General features: G+C 48.4%; 1 protein-coding gene across 1 annotated transcript; it reads right to left on the reverse strand.

Annotated features, from left to right (window-relative positions):
* Positions 1-1,632: 1,632 nt before the first annotated feature.
* Positions 1,633-21,695, reverse strand: SPATC1L (spermatogenesis and centriole associated 1 like). Its single transcript, XM_049875065.1, has 4 exons — positions 21,494-21,695; positions 12,952-13,302; positions 2,852-3,003; positions 1,633-1,992 (listed from the first exon to the last, which is right to left on the reverse strand). Exons 1-4 carry the CDS (start codon positions 21,693-21,695, stop codon positions 1,666-1,668), a joined length of 1,032 nt encoding a protein of 343 aa, XP_049731022.1. The 3' UTR covers positions 1,633-1,665.
* Positions 21,696-23,491: the final 1,796 nt, after the last annotated feature.

A 23,491-nucleotide genomic window follows, 5' to 3' on the forward strand; every position in this document is an offset into this window, starting at 1 on the left:
GCCAGCCCAGCTACCTCAGGCTGCCCTCCACCTACCCATGCAGATGGGTAAATGCCTTGCACACCTGACCCAGCCTTCTGAGGCCCCCAAAGGGATGCAGAACCACCCCTTGGGCCTCTCAGACCCACCACCTGCTGTCTTGCTCCACTTTCCTGCCACTCCTTTAATCAAATGGGAAAAAGCAGTAAGGGGCTTAGTCCTCCCCACCAAGGACCCTGGCTTGGATGTAGTCCTTCTTGCTGCAGGGACTTCATAGTCCCTCAGGGCGACCCTGCCAGGGAGACCACCAGGTGGGGGCCAGGCCCCTTCACAGCCCCTCAGGCTTGACCCCTCCCACTGATGCTGTGGTCCCCATGGGCTGAGGTTTGCCTCTCCCTCCCCATCCTGGCCTGCACCTAACAGACCTGCACAGCAGAATGACTCTATGGTCTAGCTTTTCCTCCGAGGGTGCCCACTCACTAACCCGGCTCTGAGCCACCGACAAGCGTGCACCTCGCCCCAGCTTCCCCGATATCTCCACCAGATGCTAGATGTTTCAAGCACAGGCAGCCGGGGCTGGGGGGCCACCCGCGGCTGGGGCGCCGTCCCCACCTCTACTTCACTGAGAAAATCCGGCCGAAGGTGACATTTTCCAAGGGCCGCGGAACCGTGAAGGCTGCTCACCAACGGCACCCCAGCAGCCCCGTGCCGCCCATTTGCTGCCAGCTCCCCGGTCCAGTGAGTGGGCGGCTGTGGCCGCAGGAGCGCGCCCGTTAGGGGAGGTGACGGACAGCAACTGCAGGATAAACACCCCAGACCCTAGTCCCTTGGGGATGATTCTGAGGGCCTCTCAGGGGTGCCCAGCGCGCTAACCTGTTCGTCGGGCGCACCACGTGTTGGCTTCCCCCTCCCTTGTGTCTCTCCTGCTTCCACCAAACATCTCCCAATAGATGACCTGCACCCAGGTCAGCCTCACTAGGGAAAGATCCGGCAGCCCACAGCACCCCTGGCCACCCAGTAGGCCCCACGCTGGGTTTACAGTTTTTGCCGCCTTGAAATTCTTAATTTTTGAGCACCCCACCCCCTCCCCAGTTTCACTTCTCTTGGGGCCCCACAGATTAGGTAGCGGGTCTGCCTGCGCCCAAATCCTTGCCTCAGGCTCTGCATTTGGGGAAACCCAACCAGAACTGGAGCACCCCCAGGGAGAGACTGAGGCTGAGAGGATGCTGCCCAGGCCCGCCGTGAGGGGAAGGCAGGGGGTGCAGGGTCCTGGAGGAAGATGAGGGGGAGAGGGGCCTGAGCTGCAGCTGCTGCCCCCAGGGCTCCTTCTCCCTGGAAGCTTCCTTCCACAATCTCAGACTGGCACCACCGTGTGCCGAACAGGACCTGCGCTCTGCGCGCCTCAAAGAGCCGAGAGGCTACAGGAAGCAGACAGGTAAACAGAGGATTTTAATAAAGTGCTACAAGTGTTGCTTCGCGGTGTGAGCGGCGGCGGGCCGGCGCCGGGCGCTCGGCGGGCAAGGCGCTCCGGGCACCCGCATCCCCAGGCGCTGCTCCGGGCCTGGGGCCCGGCAGGGGCGGCGTCGCGGGGTCCGGGCGGCGGCGCCCGGCGACGCGCAGGAGGAGCGCCGCCCGGGTTTGAACAAACACGTTTATTGCGGAGGCGGTGGCGCGGCGCAGAGGCGCTCACCAGGCGAAGAGCGGCTTGCTGTCCTCCTTGGAGAGCTCGCAGAGGCAGTTGAGCAGCAGTAGCGAGTCGCCCAGGAACTTGGGCGGCACGATGTCGATGACCAGCTTGCGCAGCGCGGCGGGGCTGCTGTGCAGCGGGTGGGCGCGCAGGTCGGGCCGCTGCTTCAGGATTCCGTAGGTGTTGATCAGGAACTCGCTGAACACCGGGTGCACGTCGCGGTTGTAGCCCAGCTTCTCCAAGCGCGCGGTCAGCGTCAGGTAGCGGTGCGTCAGGTCGCGCAGCTTCTTCTCGTCCACCGAGCCATCCAGCGACTTGATGGAGGTCTGGGGGACAGCGAGGGTGCGGGGGCGTGTGAGGTGAAAATGACGCGGGAGGGTAAATGGAGACATCACGGAGTGGGACGGGGGTGGAGACACACAGGAGGGAGAGGGAGACATAGAGGGGGAGGAGGGGAGACTTCTAGCGGACAGAGACAGCAGGGGGTGAGGGGCATGAGGTGGAGGAGGCGAGGGGTGGGGGAGGGTGGCGACACACGGGAGGAAGAAGGAGGAGACAGCACACAGGGAGGGGCGTGAGGTGGAGACAGGGTCGGGGCGGGGCGGGCATGGGATGGGGCCGCACAGGGTGGCCACAAGGGGCGCTGAGCTCACACAAACGCAGGACCAAGGAAAAGACCAAGGGCTAAGACCCTGGAGCCAGGGGGCTAGGCCCACTCCCCACTGCCTCAGTGGGCTGTGTGGCCTTGGGCCAGTTTCCTGCCTTCTGTGCACTCTAGCGACCCCCTGTGTAGAGAAGGGTGGGGTTCAGCCTCCAGGGCAGCTAAGAGCATTTCATTAATGAAGCTGCTTAGGTGGGGAAACTGAGGCCCAGAGCTGACCCCGCGGGCCAGGCTGAGTCTCCAAATTTCCCCTCCAGCATCTCTGGTGTCAAGAGCCCGCGAGAACTACATTACAAAGCCTCCCTCACTTTGGCCCTGTGGCAGCTCTGAAGCGGTCTGGGATCAAAGGCAGATGGGCTGTGTAGACGTCCCTCACTGCGGGTTCCTCACGCCTAGCGCACGCGCACCGAGGACACCAGGGACCGTCCCGCAGCCCGGGCGTGGCCTGGGGCGGGGGAGCCGCGGGTGACAATGTGCGCAGCGCGGGGATCCCTGGGGCGGGGGTGGGAGGTGGGGTTCCTCACCTGCTTGATCTTCTCGGGGATGTTGGACACGGTAAAGCCGTACAGTCGCGTCACACCTGGGAAGACATAGGCCAGAATGCGCCGGTCCAGCTGGAAGGCGATCTCGCCAACAATGCGCCCGTCCTTTTCTGCTCCGGAGAAGCTCTGGATCTCTGCTGGGACGAAGGGGTGGGGGATGAGGCTCCGGGCTCCTGGTCCAGGGCACACGCGCACCAAGGGCGCGTAGGTGTCGAACCACACTTGACGGCCTGGTCTAGGGGAAGCCGTGGACACAGCTGCCTCATCACAAGGTCACACCGGCTGGGCTTCCTATAGGGCCCTGATCCTGATGAGGGGGATGATGGCTCGCCCCTCCTTTCCCTTGCCCAGTCCCCAAAGGCCCTAGAAGGGCCGGATGCTTGCTGGTGGCTGTCCCCTGCTCTCCAGTTGAGCCTCTCCCCCCACCTTATACTCAGCACACTCCCACCCACCACTTGTGTCCAAGTTTCTCCACCCCACCTAGCCTCTGAGGTCGATGGAGTCATTCATAAACAACCTCAATAAGCATCAAAAAGTGTAAAACACCTTGGGCCCTCTGAAAAACACAATGCCCATTATTGTAAGGTGCACCTCAGATTGAGAGTCGGCAAATGAGAAAAAGGCCACCTTAGAATTGGTACAACACTCCATGCCCCCAACACCGCTGCTGACCTGTACCACTCTGTAAGGGATCATGGGGGCACTCTGTGATGGGGTCACCTTGGGGTGGGGTAAGGTCACTCTGATGGGGCTCATGTGGCTCCTCCGCCTGCCCAGGAAACCAAGTCAGAGCACAGGCAGGGACACTGGCCCAAGGACAGAGGTCTTTTTATCAAGGCCAGATGCCTCTCAGGGCTGCCTGGGATCACAGATTTTCACCTCTTCCATCCTGAAGGGAGACACTTCACAAGGCGCCCATTTCTAAATTGTTTCCGAAAGCCCCAAAACTTTTCCAAACAGGAGGCATGATCTGAACCCTCTCAAGGATGTGGGTGGGTACAGCCCTTCCAGATCCACCCCAGCAGGTGCCCAGGGAGAGTGAAGCTCAGGTCCCTGACACTCAGGACACCCCATGGTAGCCCTGTGACTTGGAGATGTCACTCCCTCACCTGCAGCTTGGGCTCCCACACCCTCCATAGCCGGCTGTGAGGCCAGGCTCCAGGGCCAGCTCTGCCCGTGACCTTGGGCCACTGTTTTCCCACCAGCTATCCTCCCGTGTAAGGTTGGCTTCCCATGAACAAACACGACCCTCCCCAAGCCAGGACACCAGTGACCGGACAGCCCGTGCATGGCCACGAACAGCTGTGTGACTGCTTCCAAAGGTGACAAGTGCGGTGAGTGTCACAGGGTGAGACTGCCAGGACAGGGCTCAGAGGGACAGAACGACAGGGAACGGCTGGATATGTAGTGAGGGCAGTGGCAGGACAAGCAGCCACACCAGCTTGTACCCAGAGGCACATCTCACAGGGGCTGCTCTTTCCAAAGGCGGCTCCTAGAGCTGTGTCCAAACCAGTGTTTTCCAGTGTGTTCTGTGGACCCCGTCCCCAGCTCAGGACAGACGGGTAGGCTGTGGGCAGGGTTGGGGACCACAGCGCACTGCCCTCCTCCTGTGGGCTCTCAGGCCAAGCTGTCCAGGGGCTCCAGGAGGGTTCACCCTGCAAAGCCCAGTCCTCCTCAGGGTCATCATGCCATAGAACTGCTGCTGTGGAAGACAGCAGGGGGCGTGGCCTAACACGACCTCAGGTGTCCTCCATAACCTTGGCCCCTCTAGCTGGGGGACAGCAGCATTGAGTGGCCTGAGATTGGGGTGGGAGGGTGTTCTCCCCTTAATGGGAACACCCATTCAGCTCAGTCCTGGACTCCTGGGTAGCCATCAGCTGGGGGTGCAAGTCATCTTAGGGAAAGTGAGGGACTGATGATGTTCACAAAAGGGAAGAACGTCAATTTCTGTAAACCACAGGCCTGTTTGCATGAAGTCAGATTGACAGGATTCTAGAATGAATGATTAAATGATGCACTTGTTCAGTCCCCACACACTGGCCTGGGATGCGTCCAAGCGAGTGGCCAGTATGAGGTTCTAAAGTTCAGGGTGTTGGGTAGCATCCTTCTCTCTGGACAGGTTACTGACCAGCGGGCTGACATGGTATCACAGAGGGTTAGACTGGGGACGTCTGTCCCTCCATTCCTCAGCCATTGTGCAGTAATGTGTGTGCAGGTGAGGGCGTCACAGGGAGCCTGGGGTCACCAGGGACAAGGTACCACCAGCCGGACCAAGGAGAACACGTGCTCACTCCTCTCCATCGCAGATCCAATCCTAGCTTACCATGTTTGCGTCCTCTGAGTACTTCTGGCTTTATGTGATTTAATGTCATTTTCATCATGACCCTTGCAGGTAGGCTTTCTGACCCCATTTTACAGACGCAGGAACTGAGGCTACCTAGTAGGTTTCTTCCCAAAATATTAAAAAAAAAATTTTTTTCATTGAGAAAGAATTCACATAAGGAGCCCTGGTGGTGCAGTGGCTAAGTGCTCAGCTGCTCATCCAAAGGTCAGCAGTTCAAACCCACCAGCCACTCTTCAGGAGAAAGATGTGGCAGTCTGCTTCCATAAAGATTAGAGCCTTGAAACCCTATGGGGCTGTTCTACTTTGTCCTATAAGATTGCTGTGAGTTGGAATCAATTCAACAGCAACGGGTTTGGTTTTTTACTTATTTTGGTTTATAACTCACATACTATAAGATTCACCCTTTCCAGACTTAATGATCTGACTGAGACTAGACGGACCCTGGAGGTCATGGTCTTCAGACCTTCTGTTAGCCCAAGATAGGAACCATTCCCAATACCAACTCCTCAGACAGGGATTGGACTGCACAATGGGATAGAAAATGATACAAGTGAGGAGTGAACTTCTTGGATCAAGTAGACACATTAGACTATGTGGGAAGCTCCTGTATGGATGGGAGATGAGAGGGCAGAGGGGGTCATAAGCTGGTCAAATAGACATGAAAATAGAGAGTGGAAAGGAGTGTGTTTCTATTAAGAAAACATTCTCCATCCCACTTTGGAGAGTAGCGTCTGGGGTCTTAAACGCTAGCAAGGGGCCATCTAAGATGCATCAATTGGTCCCAACCCACCTGGAGCAAAGGAGAATGAAGAACACCAAAGAAAGACACAAGGTAATTATGAGCCCAAGAGGCAGAAAGGGCCACATAAAGCAGAGGCTACATTAGCCTGAGACCAGAAGACCTAGATGGTGCCCGGCTACAACCGATGACTATCCTGACAGGGAACACAACACAGAACCCCTGAGAGAGCAGGAGAACAGTGGGATGCAGACACCAAATTCTCGTAAAAAGACCAAACTTAATGAAACTGGAATGACCCCAGAGGTTATGGTCCCCCAGACCTTCTGTTAGCCCAAGACAGGAACCATTCCCAAAGCCAACTCTTCAGACAAGGATTGGACTGGACTATGGGATAGACAATGATACTGGTGAAGAATGAGCTTCTTGGATCAGGAAGACACATAAGACTCTGTTGGCATCTCCTGTCTGGAGGGGAGATGAGAGGTCAGAGGGGGCCAGAAGCTGGCCAAATGGACACGAAAAGAGAGAGTGGAGGGAAGGAGCGTGCTGTCACGTTAGGGGGAGAGCAATTAGGATTATATAGCAAGGTGTTTATAAATTCTCGTATGACAGTACTACTTGATTTGTAAACTTTCACTTAAAGCACATTAAAAATTAAAAAAAAAAAGATTCACCCTTTCAAGGTTTACAACTCAGTGGTTTTTCGTATATTCACAGAGTTGTGCAAAACAAAACAAATCAAACCCGTTGCCATCAAATCAATTCTGACTCATAGTGACCCCACAGGACAGAATAAGACTGCCGCATAGGGTTTCTAAGGCTGTAATCTTTACAGAAGCAGATCACCACATCTTTCTTCAATGGAGCAACTGGTGGGTTCGAACAGCTGACTTTACGGTTCGCAATCGAGTGCTTGAACCACTGCACCACCAGGGCTTCTAGAGTTGTGCAACCACGATCTAATTCCAGAACATTTTTTCACCCCCCCCCCCCACAAAACTCCATACCCATTAGAAGTCATGCCCTATTATCCTCTCCCCCTAGCACATGGCAACTGCTAATCTACTTTCTGTCCCTGTGGCTTTGCGTATTCTGTTTGTTTCATATAAATGGAATCACACAATATGTAGTCCTTTGTGATTAGCTTTTTTCCCTTAGCGTAATGTTTTCAAGGTTCCACCATGCTGTAGCATGTATTAGAACTTCATTCCTTTTTTTTGACTAAATAATATCCCATGGTATACCACTTGTTTATTCATTCATCCACTGGTGGACATTTCCATTGTTTACATTTTGGGGCTGTTATGAATTATGTTGCTATAAATATTTATGTACAAGTTTTCACGTGAACATATATTTTCAGTTCGCTTGGGTATATACGTAGGGGTGGAATTGCTGGGTCATATGGTAACTCTTCACCTTTTTGAGGAACTGCCAAACTGTTTCCCACATGGCTGCACCATTTTACATTCACTAGTAGTGTATGAGGGTTCCAGTTTCTCCACATCCTCACCAACACTTGTTATTGTCTGTCTTTTATTATAGCCATCCCAAGAGGTGTGAGGTGGTATCTCATTGTGATTTTGATTTGCATTTTGCTGATGATTAATAATAATGTTCAGCATCGTTTCAATGTGCTTATTGTCTATCTTATTGTCTACCAAATTTGTCTATCTTCAGAGAAATTTCTATCCTTGGCCCATTTTTAAATGGGTTATTTTTCTTTTTACTGTTGAATTGTAAGAGTTCTTATATGTTCTGGATACTAGTCCCTTATCAAGTACCTGATTTGCAAATATTTTTTTCCCATTTGCTGCTTGACTTTTCACTCTCTTGACAGTGTCTTTTGAAGCAGAAAAGTTTTTAAATGTGGTGAAGTCTGATATATCTACTTTCTCTTTTGTTGCTTATAATTTTGGTGTCTTATGTAAGAAACCATTGCCTAATCCAAGGTCACAAAAGATTGATGGCTGTGCTTTCTTCTAGACCTTTGATTCATTTTGCGTTAATTTTCTGTGGGGGATGAGGTAGGGGTCCAACTTCATTCTTTTGCATGTGGCTACCATTTGTTGAAAATGCTTATCTTAGGCTGGGTTCTCCAGAGACGCAAAACCAGTAAAGCATATAAATATATATAGAAAGAGATTTATATCAAGGAAACGGCTCATACGGTTGTAGAGGTTGGAACATTCCAAATCCATGGGTCAGGCTGGAGGCTTCTCCTGATTCACTTAGCCACAGGGACTGGTGACCTCACAGGCTGCAAAGATCAACAAATCCCAAGATCAACAGGCAAGACCACAGGTAGCTGCTAGCTCAAGCTTCAAGGACTGGAAGTCAGAAGAACAGGAGCCAGCTGCAGGATCCAGAGCGAGCAAAAGCCACCAACCTTGCAAGAATGTCCACTCATATTCAATGCAGACCATAAGCCCAGGGAAACTCCCTTTCAACTGATTGGCTACTCATGGCAGACCCCATCATGGAGGTGATCATGACATCATACTGAAATCAAGGCCCAGCCAAGTTGACACACAGTCTTAACCATCACAAGACTATTCTTTCTCAATTTAATTCCCTTGGAACCCTTGTTGAAAATCAACTGTCCAAAAATATATGTGTTTATTTCTGGATTCTCAACCCTATTCCATTGCTCTATATTCGTGTCATTATACCAGTACCACACAGTCTTGATTACTGTAGCTTTATAGTAAGTTTTGAAATTGGGAAGTGTGAGTCCTCCTATTTTGTTCTTCTTTGTGAAGGATGTTTTGCCTCTCCTTGGTCCCTTGAATTTTCCTATGAATTGTAGAACCAGCTTATCAATTTCTGGAAAGAATTAGGCTGAGATTCTGATAAGGACAGTGTTGACTCTGTAGATCAGTTTGGGAAGCATTGCCACCTTAACAGCATTAAGTCTTCGAATCCATGAACACAGGATGTCTTTCAATTTATCGAGGTCTTGTTGAATTTCTTTCAACAACGTTTTGTAGTTTTTCACATACTCCGCAATCACTTTGCAAGACTGCATAAATTACAGCTGAGAGCAGACACAATGAATGGAAGCATGGTAGGGCAGATGAGGGGCAAGGAGAGCTGGATGTACACTCCTTCTCTACTAATGCATTTCCATCACCAGGAATCAATCAATCAGTCAAAGTCTCTTTTTCTCTCTTATGCATAAATTGGGTAGAGGAAAAGTGCTACACTTGAGATGTTGTAGAAATCATTTCTAGTTCAACATGAGTGATCCAAGATTCACCCAAAAACCCATTCTTCAAAGAAAAGCAAATAAAATTGAAAAACCTCTAGACAGGCTGGTCAGGGAAAAATGGGAAGAATATCAAAAATTACCACTATCAGGAATGAAAGAAAGGACCACCACAGATCCTGCAGTCATTAAAGGGATGACTGTAAGGGAATATTAGGAACAGCTTTATGCCCCAAAATTGGACAAGTTGGATCAAATGGACAAATTCCTTAAAAGACACAAAGTATCAAAGCTCACTCAACAATAAATAATTTGATTAACCTCTATTAATTAAAAAATTGAATTTGTAGAAGGAAAAAAATAGAGCAAAACTTTCTACAAGGAAGATTCCAGGCTTAGATGGTTTTGGTGGCGAATGCTACCAAACAGTTAAGGAAGAAATACTGTCAATTCTACACAAGCTCTTTTAGATAACAAAAGAGGACAGAATACTTCCCAACTCATTCTTTGGGAGTCTCATTACCCTAATACCAAAACCAGAAAATGATACAACAATAAAATTACAGACCAGTATCTTTTATCCCTCATTAAAAAAAAAAATTCTTACCAAAGTTTTAGCAAATTGAATTCAACAATACCAGAGAACAATACATCATGATTAAGCAGGCTTTATCTCAGGAATGCAAGGTTGGTTTCGCATTCAAAAATCAGTCTGCATAATTTCATATATTAACATATTACAAATGAAAACGAAATGCTCAATGAAATATGCAGAAAAACCAGTTGACAAAATTCAACATCTCTTAGTGTTGACTCTAAACTAGGTAGGAATTAAAAGGAACTTCCTCAGCCTGATTAAGTTCATCTACAAAAACCTTAGCTAACATCATACTTCATGGTGACAAACTAGGTATTTCCCCCTAAGGTCAAGAAAAAACAAGGGTGTCCACTGTTGTGACTTCTATCCAACATTGTTCTAGAGGTTCTAGTCAGTGTGATAAATCAAGAAAAAGAAAAGATATACAGATTGGAAATGAAGGAGTAAACTGTCTTCATTCACAAACGACGTGATAATCTATGTAGACAATTCTAAGTAATCTACAAAAAAAAAAAAGGTACTAGAACTAATAAGTGAGTTTAATAAGGTTGCAGGATACAAGGTCAATATACAAAAACTATATTAGCAAGGAGCAATGACGAATTAAAATTAATAAAACACCATTTATTATAGCATCAAAAATATGAAATACTAAGGGATAAATTAAACAAAAGATGTGCAAAGCCTGTACATAGAAAACTACAAAACATCGCTGAGAGAAAATTTTAAAGATCTAAATAAATGGAGAATTCATGAATCAGAAGATTCAATATTTTTAAGGTGTCATTTCTCCACAAATTGATCTATAAATCCAACCCAATTCCAGTCAAAATCCCAGCAAGTTTTTTTGTAGAAATGTACAAGCCTATTCTAAAATTCACATGGAAATGCAAAGAACCTAGAATAGCCAGAACGAGTGTGAAAAACAACAAAGTTGAAGCACTTACACTAACTGATTTCTAGTCATATTATAAAGCTACAATAAAAAATATGGTGTATATTGGCATCAGTATAGACAGACAAATGGAACAGCACGGAGAGTCCAGAAATAGACCCCACACATATATGGGCAATTGATTTTTTACAAAGGTGTCAATGCAATTCAATGGGAAAGGGATTTTTTTTTTTTCAACTAATGCTGGAATACATGGCTATCTATAGGCAAACCTTAATCCCTACCTCACATCATATTCAAAAATTAACTTGAAATGGATCAGAGGCCTAAATGTAAAATTAAAACTGTAAAACTTCTAGAAGAAAACATAGACAATCCTTATGACTTTGTATTTAGCAAAGATTTCTTAAATACGACATAGAAAGCATGAACTATAAAAGAAAATAATAAATAAACTGGACTTTATCAAATTAAGCACTTTTGCTCTTCAAAAATGCTGTTTTGAAAGTGAAAAGCAAGCCACAGACAGGGAGATTATATTTGCAAAATGTATATACAACAAAGGACTTGTATCTAGAACATATAAAGCACTATTACAACTCAATAATAAGACAAATAATTCAATCTGAAAAGTGGACAAAAGATTTGAAAAGACACTTCAACAAAGAAGATAATACAGATGGCAGATAAGCACATGGAAAGATACGCAATGTCACTAGTCATTAGGGAAATCCACATTTAAACCACAATGTGATACCACTACATACCTTTTAGAATGGCTAAATTAAAAAGACTGAGTATACCAAGTGATGACAAGGATGTGGAACAACTAGAATTCTCGTACACTGCCGATTCCCTTAAGCCAAAGCTGACCTTTCTCAGTGAACACTGAGCTGCCCACGCCACTTACCTGGCGCACCTGAGCTGGCTCTTTCTCATCTGCTGGAGGCAGAGTCTGAAAAGTGCACTTTCCTTATCCTAAGCCATTCTCTGTGGTCTCGGAGCAGTTTTTTTTGTCCAGAAGCTGAGGCTGCTGGGAAGATGCTCTGGCTCCCTCTTGGGTTGACATATGGAGCAGATTAAGAGAGTGGCCACCACCAGACACTGTGCTCAGAGGTGGAGAGACTACTTTGCTCACGTAAGAAGTGGCTCCAGGCAGAAAGGTGCCCATCAGGGCAGAAAGGGCCCAGCTACAGGGACAGGCACCACTCCTGCTCCCCCAAGCATCACCTCATTTCCCCAGGTGCCCACACGCACGTCCTCCCATGTCTCATCTGCTGCACAGGGGCCCTGCTACCACTGACTCTCCCCCAACAGTGGTCCTGGGAGGATGGGTGGGGACTCCGAGGCTCCTCACTTCTCTGACCAGCTACATGTCCAACCTCCTGTCTGAGAGCCATCAAACATTCCACAGAGATTGGACTCCACCTAGGGGGGCTCCAGGCACATAGATGATGGAGCAGCCACAGACGCAGGCCTTCAGGACCCAGGTGGCTTGGGTGCCAGGGCCTTAGGTTTTTCCAGGAGCCACTTGGAGTTGGTCTTCTCCCTGAACTCCCAAATGAGAGGCAGGCCACAGCAGAGAACACACCTACACACCTTCCTCCGCCAGCTTCAGGGGGAAAGCAGGCTGACGGTGAGGGGGGAGGGAGGAAGGGCCTGTGGCTCTGAGGGAGCAGACACCCCGAGCCCCAGAGGATGTGGAGCCATGCTGCCGCCAGAGCCCTGCATCACTGCCCTGCGAAGCCACGATGCAGAGCCAGAATGTTCCTCGGAGACCACCTAGTCACACTCCTTCTGTTTACAGCCAGGGTAACTAAGGCCCCAGAGTCAGTGTGACCCAGCCCAGCCCCCTGGGAAGGATGTAGGGCCAGCCCCGGCCACTCACCAAGCTCCACCCACTGCACCACATTGCACTGCTGGACAGAGGAGCAGGGCCCACGCCAGTTTCCAGCATCCTTCCCACCGCAGACAGCCTGTGCCTGCACCCTGCACCCGCCCCCCATTCCATTCCCTGTGCCCTACGCTCTGCTCCCTGCGCCCACACCCTACACCCCATGCCTTGTACCCTGTGACCCCGTCCCTGTCCTGCACCCTCATCCTGTGCCCTGCACCCCATACCCCCATCCCACATTGTGTCCTGTGCCCTATGCTCTGCACCCTATGCTCTGCCCCTGCCTTGTGTCCTGTGCCAGTGCCTCACACCCTGTGCCCTGTGCCTCTCCCGTGCTTCCTTTCCCTGCACCTCCCACACCCCTGCCCTGCACCCCATTCACCCCTAGGCGCCTGCCGTACCATTGAGGTAGTAGCTTCTCCGCGTCTTGTCCCCAGAGGTCAGGCTGCTCTCCGAGAAGCACACCTTCTTGGGCCGGACCATCTCTCTGGGCTCCAGCAGGTTCTTGTCAGCCAGGGCATCCTGCAAGGGGCCAAGGAGTGGGGAAAACTTCCTGTCCATGCTTCGTGATGAATGCAGCTCGGAGGGCCCAAGGAAGGCCTTGAAGGGCGCCGAGGCAGTGGCTGCAGAGCTGGGGGAGGCCTCATCCTCACTGGAGAGGTTGACGTGGGAGCACAGGAGGTCCTCCAGGGAGGACGCCTGCAGCTGGGATGATGTGTCGGGGACGCCGACGAACCTTCCGTACTCTGGAGCTGGGGCGGGGAAGAGACGAGGGTCAAGCTGTCCCCCCAGCACATTGTCCAGAGAAGTGCAGAGACATCTCAGCAAGCCTCTGTGCCCAATTCCTGTTTGGGCACCTGGCAGCATCTCCACTGTTCTCAAGCCCCTTCTCCCCCTCCGTGTCCTGTATAAATGCGGATCTTCAGGTGTGGTGATGCAGCCCTACACCTCTCTGACTGCAAGCCGCTCCCCTGCCCGCCTGAGGAGCCCCCCGCCTGGGTTTATGGGCACAGTGAGTGTGCACACCTCAGGCCCCTACTGCACACCTGTCATCCACACACACTACAGAGGGACGTTCTGTGTGCTTTACAGTTTACATAAGTGGTGTCACCCTACATATTTTATTCCACAACATGACTGTGGCCACAGCATTTTGTTTTTGAGACTCATCCTTGGTGTTGAGCCATCTGGTGCCTACCTCATGCACACTCACACACACAACTCACTCATTCACTCACATACTGACATACACTCACACACACGCTCACACTCACGCACACACATACACACAGGCACTCTCACACACTCTCATGATCTCACACATTACACACACATACTCTTGCACACACTCTCATGAACCAATACACACATGCACATTCTCACACACGCACACTCGTACACATACGTGCTCGCATGCACTCTCCCATGTTTATACCCTCACACTCATACCCCCACTGTTACACACACACACACAGCTATTTTTATCCATTGCCCCATTGAGGGACACACAGCTGTTTCCTCATGCTGCCACCAGCATCCCCGGGCTCGTCTCCTTGCTCACGGTCAGCATCCTCTTGGTCTACACCTGGGCTCAGGGTGCGTGCATGTGGAACTTCCTTTGCTTCCAAAATGGAGGGGCAGTTCCGTGCCCCGGAGCACTGCACCAGAGTCCCCCATTCCACCTCCTCACCAGCACTTGGTGTGGTCAGGCAGGCTGACAGGTGTCACGTGGTGTTTTGTTGTTATTTTATATTTTAATGTTCCTAATCCCTGGTGAAGCTGGAGGTCTTCTCACAAGTTCATCAGCCTCTCGAGTTTCCTTTCTGTGAATGACCTATGCCTCCTCTTTGGTTGGGTTGTTGCTGTTGTGTGCCATCGAGTCACAGCAGCCTATATGACAGAGTAGAACTGTCCCATAGGGTTTCCCAGGCTGTAATCTTTACGGGAGCAGACTGCCAGGTCTTTGCTTGGTAGTCTTATGTTAATCATTTATGGCAGTCCCTATGCATTCTGAATCCTAATTCCTTGTCGATTAAATGTGTTGCAAATATTTTCTCCCAGTTGTGGTTGCCTTAGATTTTACCTTGTTTATCTTCGACCCTTTTTTATGGTAACTCTTGTCCTATGAAATTTAAAAAAAAAAAAAAAAAATTTTTTTTTAAATTTGTCCATTCTTGTGTGGTTTATGAAATCCTTTCCTAACCTCATGTCATGAATTTGTTCTCCTAGCAATAAAGTAATGAGTCCTGGTGGCATAGTGGTTAAGGCACTCGACTGCTAACTGAAAGGTCGGCCGTTCAAAACCACCGGCGGCTCCACGGGAGAAAGATGTGGCAGTCTGCTTCCAGAGAGATTTACAGCCTCGGAAGCCCTGTGGGGTCCTCGGAAGCCCTGTGGGGTCCTCGGAAGCCCTGTGGGGTCGCTATGAGTCAGAACTGACTCCAGGGCAGTGGGTAGTAGGGAGCAATAAAGTAAACATGTTTGAGAAACAAAGTGGTTTTTTAAGAGCTATGGCAATATAATTATATACTAAAAAGTGCCTATGCAGGAACCAACTAATCTTCCCCCAGCAATGACTTCCAAGAAAAAAAAATTTCAAAAGCAGAAAAAGTCATCTGTATGTGTCCAGAGGAGGGAGCCGGGCTCATCCACACAAGTGACCATCTCAGTCAGAGCTAGACTCAAAGCTGCAACCTCCAGCCCAGAGCCAGACTCCTAACGGCCACTTTGTGGCCCATAGCCAACTGCATGGCCCAGAAACACTCAACAGAACGTTTTACAAGAATTCAGTAAGCATAAGGCATCAAAAATCCTCAGTCAAACTAAAAAAGTAGATATATTTTCAGGCCACCCACATTACAATAAAACTATAATGAAGAGCCAACAAAAATTCTGTCACCCTCTTATAATTAAAAAAATTATCCTAAATAAAGATCAGATCAAGGAAGAAGTAAAAATAGGAAAAAAGTATTATTGAGAAAATAATGAACATTAGAAACTATAAAGACATCATTACATTCAAAAATGCATTTAGAGTGAAATTAAAATGCTTTAATTACTTTTTAAAAATCACAACAAACTAAACAATGGAGTCAACATGGGGAGAAACCCTTAAGAAAAGTGAAAGTTAGAAAATAAAAAATAACAGCAGGAATAAATTAATCAGAACACAGTTCTGTGGAAAGTCTAGTAAGATGAACAAAACTGAAAAGCTCTGCTAGAAAAAGAGAACATAAATGAATAAAGTTAGAAATGAAAAAAAGTGGTATAAGAAAGAATAGGAAGGTAATTCTTAAATTATGAAAGAATGTCTCGTAAAATTGTATATTCATAAATTTTAAAATTTCAATGAAAGGAGAGATCTACTGGGGAAATTATTTTTACAATGACTCCACAAGAAGTAGAAGATCTAATGGCCATCTAGGATACTCCACGGTCTCACCCCTTCTGGAACAAGGAAGAATGAAGAAAACTAAAGACACAAGGGAAAGATTGGTCCAAAGAACTAATGGACCACGTCTACCATGGCCTCCACCAGACTCAGTCCACTACAACTAGACGGTGCCCAGCTACCACCACTGATTGCTCTGGCAGGGATCACAATAGAGGGTCCTGGACAGAGTTGGAAAAAAGTGTAGAACAAAATTCTGACTCAAAAAGAAAGACCAGACTTGCCAACCTGACAGAAACTGGAGAAACCCTGAGAGTATGGCCCCCAGACACCCTTTCAGCTCAGTAATGAAGTCACTCCTGAGGTTCACCCTTCGCCAAAGATGAACAGGCCCATGGAACAAAACAAGACTAAAGGGGGGCACCAGCCCTGGGGCAGGGACTGGAAGGCAGGAGGGAACAGGAAAGCTGGTAATAGGGAAGCCAGGGTTGAGAAGGGAGAGTGCTGACATGTCGTGGGGTTGTTAACCAACATCATACAACAATGTGTGTACTAACTGTTTGATGAGAAACTAGTTTGTTCTGTAAACCTTCATCTAAAGACCAATAAAAATAAAATAAAAAATAAGTAGAAAATCTAAAATAGGCAAAGAAGAAAAATCTAGAATTAATAAAACAATTACTTCCCAAAAGGCTGCAGGCCTAGATGGTTTGTGAGTGAGTTCGTTCAAGTTCATTAACAACTAAGAATCCCTATGCATATATATGTGGTTGGAACACAGAAAAAAATTTAAAGCTGGTCAATTAGAGTTACACATTATCGCAACTTTGATATCAAAGAAACATGCCCTAAAAAAAAAAAAGAAAGAAAATGCCCTAAAACAAAGAAAATGCCCTAAAAAAAAAAAAACCATAGCCCAGTCTCACATTGGAACAGAATCCAGAAATCATAAGTGAAACCCATCCACACACATATCAAGGACTGAAACAGCAAGAGGCCAAGATGAGGAGTCAGCCCAGAGGACAAGGATGGCACAGAACTGGGCATCAACCAGCATCATGAGATCCCATGGACAGGGAAATGAGAAGCAGCTGAGGGCACCTCCGCCAAAGGACCCTTATTCAGCCCTTGTCCACTGCAAACAAACAGAGAGGACCATATGCAGCCATCCGTGAGGCCTGGAGCATGGACACAAAGGCTGGGTCCAGGCTCCCGCACCTCTCCCCACTGCTGGGTGACAGCAAGCACTGCCCACAGCCAGCCAGGGAGACCAGGCAAAGGCTAGAACCCACGTTCCACCATCCCTGGGGAGACCCCAAGAGAACCAAGACCAAAGCAAGGTTCTGCAAGTTCTGTATAGTACAAAGACAGAAATAAGAAGTATATAAGTTTCAATCTCAAAAATATAATTTGTAAACAATGCTATTTTAGACTTAGGAAACAGGAGAATGAATTTAAAAATGTATTAGAATAAAAATGCTTAGTAAAATGGCTGGATACAAGATAAATATTTACAAATCAAAGACATACTGACACTGATCACTCTGAAAATATGCCAGGAAAAGAAATCTCATGCATAATTGCAACAAATAACATAAAGCTCAAGGAATAAACTTATTAACAAATGTGAAAGATTGATATATAAGAGATAGCTAAAGAGACTTGAAGAAACTGAGAGCCGTAACGGATTCACATAGCTATAATGGATGAAATCATTCTAAAAGCATTTGGAAAAATAAATAAATAACATAGAGAAATGTAAAAAAAAAAAGAAAGAAATAACTAAAAAAAAAAAAAATCGCCCCTGCTTTCTGAACCAGCGGTTTTATTTTTAGAATAATGGATCCTGAGGAAATAACCCTAAGCAAAAAAAAAAAAAAAAAATTTTTTTTTTTTTTTTTGCAGTATTACTTACTTTGGGATTAAAAAGAACTTGATTTCAAACATGAGGAGGAAAGTTCATTAAATTGTGGCGCATCTGAATTTGCAATACTACACAGTCATTTAAAACAAATACTTATAACAATGTCGTGATGTTAAGAGGAAACAGCCAGGGAAAAGTTGCATGTAGAGAACACAAGTTAAATTCATGAGTCCCTGGGTGGTACAAATGGTTAACGCACTCGGCTACTAACTGAAAGTTTGGAGGTTCAAGTCCACCAAAAGACACCTTAGAAGAAAGGTCTAGCAGTCCTCTTCCCAAAAACCAGTCACTGAAAACCCTGAGGAGCACAGTTCTACTCTGACACACACGGGATGGCCATGAGTTGGAGTCAACCCAGTGGAAACATGTAACTGGTACTTAAGTTAACACACTACATTCACCAAGGAAAGAAAGGCACCAGTGGAAAGTGGACAGGTGGAGGCTCAGCTCTGGCGCCACCAGCACAACATCTGTGTGGAAACATCCGATGACCATCCAACGGTGCCCAGCTCCATGTGGGGACAGAAGGATTCATTAGGAAACAAGAAACCAGGAAAGGCTGGCTTTGGGAAGAAGTGGGTGGCCAGGAGGGCCAGGAGGCTGAGGAGGAGACTGGCTGCTCCCCCTGGTCCCTTAAAAATGTGGCAGGTGCTAGAGTCCCTGAGTGACGGAAACCTGGACTGGAGGCGTTCTCACCCATCTGGTGGGACAGTCTTGGGCTGTGTCAGGAAGGTCAGGAATGGCATCCCCCCTGTGGTGGGAGTGAAGAGTAACGTGGTGGGGTCTGTCCCAACATTACAAACGCACTTGGCTTTGGCCCCAGAAACCCACGTTCACAGAGGTGTGTATATGACGCTGCTCACTGAAACTTGATCATGGAAAGCTGGCAGCCTTCCCACTGTGGGTACACCAAATGGGATGTGGAATCCCCACATGGAAGAGTCTGTGCTCTAAACACTGGTGTAAGATGGGACGATCCATGGAGGAGGATGATGGAGAATGGGGCTGAGATGGATGGTTAAGGGGGTGAAGAGAAAATTGCAGAAAAATACAATCCCACTTAGGTAAACCAAAAGGCTAGGCAGAACTGTGCATGAATATCCATCAAGAATTTCAGACAGAAACCTGAGAAATGTTGACAGCAGCTGCCTTTGGGGCACAGGATCAGGTGGCAAAGATGGAGCCTCGAATTCTATCTAAATCCTTATGTGGCGTTAAACTTTACCGTGAGCACATATTGTATAATTAAGAAAAATGGGTTCAAAAACACGTGTCTTCTGAACAAGGAGTGAAGGGATTCCGGGAAACAAAACAAGCTTTGCTGTGTCGAAGTCTTCCGTGTGTGAACTTCTGCCATCTGTGAAACAGCTCAGTGTTTGTTTCCAAACTGGAATCCCCAAGGCCGAGGCTGCACTCCTTCCAGGAAGACCCTCTCATGGGGGCAGAAGGCAAAGGTCAAGACCAACCCTAAGGGCAATGCCCAGAGCCTGGACTGCCCTGAGCTCGTGCATCTGGCCTGGACACCAAGGGCCCCCACAGTGCTGCCCATTGAAGCAGCAGAGGTTAGGGGCAGCCTGCCATGGGCCCCCCTGCCCAACCAGCCTGCCAAGTGTCCCAAGCTGGGGTCTCAGTGGGGACTTGGGGAAGGAGAACAAAGGAAGGGGGTCATCTCAGGCCCACACTGCCCTGGCTGTATGTGTGGGTGTGGAGCAGACATGACCACACCTGTAACTACAAGCACCATCAGCGAGGTCAGAGAAGGACCAGGGAATAGGAGAAAGAAAGAGACCCTCCCCTAAGCTTGACGCCCAAGTTCACATCACAGCAGGAAAACCCCCTGGGACAGTGGCTACCACAGCAGCAGTACCCAGGATCTGGCCAACACCCTGGGCCAGAGATCCCCAACGCGTCCTGAAGCTGCAGGAAAACCCAGGAAAGACGGCTGAGCATGAAGGCAACAAGCACTGAGGAGGCAGGGCCTGGCTTGAGGGGGCTGATCAGGCCACGTGGTTGGGGCTTGGGGTGAGGAGGCACCAAGAGGTCCTCACCCTGGCCAGGACTGAGGTGCAGCTCCTCACTAAGGTCTTCCAGGGGATGGCCTGCCCAAGTGAGAGCCTCGACCCTCTCCCAACGCCGCCCACCTCTGAGTGCTCCCCAGAACCGCTGCCCGTGCTGACCCATGGTGGCTCTGTGCCCTGAGCTTAGGCCTGGTGGGTTGAGTCCCTGGAACACAGGACACATGAGGCGGCACACATCACATGGCTCTTGGCAGTTGTCACAGCATTGACCACAGACATGGAAGCAAAGTGCCTCTGTGGACACAACAACTGAGCAGTGGCCTGGGACTGATAGCCTGACATGCAGGGGGTCACCACATGAGGCCTTATGGGTGCAGAACACATGGGTGCAGGCTGGTGGCTCAGGGAAAACCAGCTCTCCAGCCATTCTTGGCCATGGCTGATCTCTGAGTCCCTTTCCTCTTCCCACCCATCTCTTCCAAGGGTCCCTCTCAGCCTATCTTCCCTCCTCAAGGATCCCTCAAGAATAAAGGTTTCAGGACCCTGCGATGGGTCCCTTGGACTGGGACATGCATGATCACAGCTTTTCCCCCATGTACTCCGTTGGGGCCAGCAGACAGGACACAGGGCCCGCCTCTTGCATGCAAACCCTGTTGGGGTGTACACTGTGCCCAAGGCAGAGCTAGGTATTCAAACAGGGTCCCGCAGCCACGCCTGGGATCCTTCACACCAGTGAGCTGCTGTCCAGGGCTCCAAGCCCCTCACCGAGGAATCAGTAGCCACTTCAGGAAGTCTCAAGAGAGGAAAAACATTTCACGCCTGGTGGAACAACTGAAGCTCCAAGACAGCAGGGCTCACAGGGCAGCCTTGAGGCCACCTGCCCTGTCATCCTGGAATGACAGGGCACCTGCGTGGCCACCTGCCCCCTCACTGAGGTTTGGACAAGCTGATGTGTTCCTCTGTTTCTGTCCAGCCAGCGAGCGTGAGCAGTTTCCACTTCCAGCAGGAAGCTGAGCTCTCTGGTCACCAGACTCCCTCAGGCAGTGCTGGCCAAGGATCCCGTCCACTGCCCACCATCTGAGTCACTCAAACACCAACATCATGCACCATCCACCATGCCACAAACTATACTTCCCATGTACATAAGGAATTGATTTATAAAAACAGAGCAAACTACTTCCCTATAGGAGGTCTAGAATGTTGAATTGATACTAACCACGTGGTAAACCAAGTCACTCTCCCTCTGTCTGTGACTGTAGGTCCTCCCACCATGGGCGACACTTCCTGCATGCTGCAGGGTGTGGACTGACAAGATGGGAACAGAGGCTCCCAGAGCTTGTGGGTTTGGCCACCCTCATGTCATTTGCCGGGGCTGGTCCACACTCCTGGAGAAGAAGGAGCGCAGCCTAGCACACCATCCAGCCAAGAGGAGCCCAGCCAAGCCCAGCCCAGTGGTCCTGGAGAGCTATGAGAACCTGTGTGTCCTGTGTAAGCCACTGGCAACCCTTCCGTGGCAGTTGCTGACTGGCACCCCTACCCATCTTCTAGGGTGGACTCAGTGGCCAGATTGGAGAGGGAGGCAGCCTCCCATGACCTTCTCGAGGTCTTACCTGCACCCCCAGGAGAGCAGGCCTCAGGGTAGCTGGGAGCCCTGGGGAGGAGGAGCTCACGGGCTGCACGGCCACCACTCTCCTGGCAGCTCTCACTGAGCAGCCTCTTCAGCATCTGGTTCTCCTTCAGGAGCCGCACCTGTTTCTTGAGGTCAGCATTCTCGCTCATGAGCCTGTTCATCAGCTCACTCCCCTCAGCCATGGCCACTTTTGCCTCCGCAGTCACATGCGGGCCTACGACCCCATGGGGATGGAGATCCAATCGTGGACACCCCACGGACAGCCAAGGTCGCTGAGTTCCAGGATGGCCAAGGCATTCCGCAGCCTTGTGATGTCACCACCCTTAAAGAAGCAGCTGCCTGCCAGCACCTCCTGCTGCCCAGGCTGCATCCTGTCACCTGCAGAGTCCTGACAGGCAAACCCAGCCCAGCCAGCTCAGGGACACCCCAGAGAAGACACTGGCTTTCTAGCGCCCATTCCAACATTTTATTTCTTTCTTAAATATTTGCTAGATTTCACTAGTGAAGCCATCTGGGCCTGGAGTTTCCTTCTGGGAAACTTTTTAAAAAATTTCTGATTCAATTTCTAAAATAGATATGAGACTACTCATATATTGTATTTCCTATCATGTCCATTTTGATAGCAATTGTGTCTTTCAAAGAATTTTTCCATTTCATCTAAGTTATGGAATATTGGCCTAAAGTAGTTAATAATATTCTCTTATTATCTGCATTTGTTTGTGGGATCTGTAGTGATGCATCCTTTTCATTCTTGATACAGGTCACTTGTGTTTTCTCTCTTTTTTACTTGATCAGACCAGGCTAATTTTTTCAAAGATTAATTTTTGGTTTTATTGATTCTATCACATTTGATTTCTGCTCTTATATTAACTATTTCCTCCTTCTACTTACTTTGGGTTGTAAGTTTTTTAAGGTGGAAGCTTAGATCATTGATTTTTAAACCTCTCTTATTTATTGCCTTAACTTTTAAGCCTACAAACATTTCTGTAAGTACTGCTTTAGCTACATCCCACAAATTTCTATGTTTTCATTTTCATTCAGCTTGAAATATTTTCTAATTTCCCTTGTGCTTTCTTCTTTGATCATGGGTTATTTGGAAGTGTGTTAATCTTCAAATATTTTTTGAATTTTCCAAACCTTTTTGTTACTGATTTCTCCTTGAGTTGTGTTGTGGTTAGAGAATGTACTCTGTGTGGCTTCAATCCTTTTAAATTTCTTGAGACTTGTCCATGATCCAGCATATGGTCTAACTTAGTAAATGTTTTACATGCACTTCCAAAGGATGTGTACTTCACCATTGTTGGGCGGAGAGCTCTATAAATGCCAGTCAGGTGAAGGTGGGTGATAATGTAGTTCAAACCTGCATCTTTACTAATTTTCTATCATTTACTGAGAGACAAGTGTTGAAATCTCCCACTATTATTGTGGATTTGTCTAATTCTGCCAGTGTCTTAGTTTCCTAGGGCTATTGTTAAATACCACAAACTGGGAAAATTTTGAGAACAGAAATTTACTGTCTCACAGGTTGGGAAGCTCAAAGTCCAAATCAGGATATTAGCCATATTGATTCCTTCTGAGGGCTCTGAGGGAGAAGCTGTTCCATGCCTCCTTCCCAGCTTCTGGAAGCGCCTGGCAATCTTCGGCATTCCTTCTCTTTCAGTTGCATCTACCTCCACAGTCACATGGCCATCTTCTGCTGTCTCTCTGTGTAGCTTCTCCTTTTTCATGAGGACGCTACTCATATTGCAAGCAAAATCTGGGCAATAGAAAAAGAATTGACACATTTGAACTGTGGTGTTGGAAATATGATGGTTAAGGTTGTGCATTAACCTGGCTGGGCGGTAATTCTCAGTGGTTTGGCAGTTATATAATGATGTGGCTTAGCAGTTGTGTAATGATGTAGTTATCCTTCATTTTGTGATACAATGTAATCACCTCCACAATGTGATCAGCCAATCAGTTGTAAGGGGAGTTTCCT

This window comes from Elephas maximus, chromosome 2 (genome assembly GCF_024166365.1).
Source record: "Elephas maximus indicus isolate mEleMax1 chromosome 2, mEleMax1 primary haplotype, whole genome shotgun sequence".
Lineage (NCBI taxonomy): Eukaryota > Metazoa > Chordata > Mammalia > Proboscidea > Elephantidae > Elephas > Elephas maximus.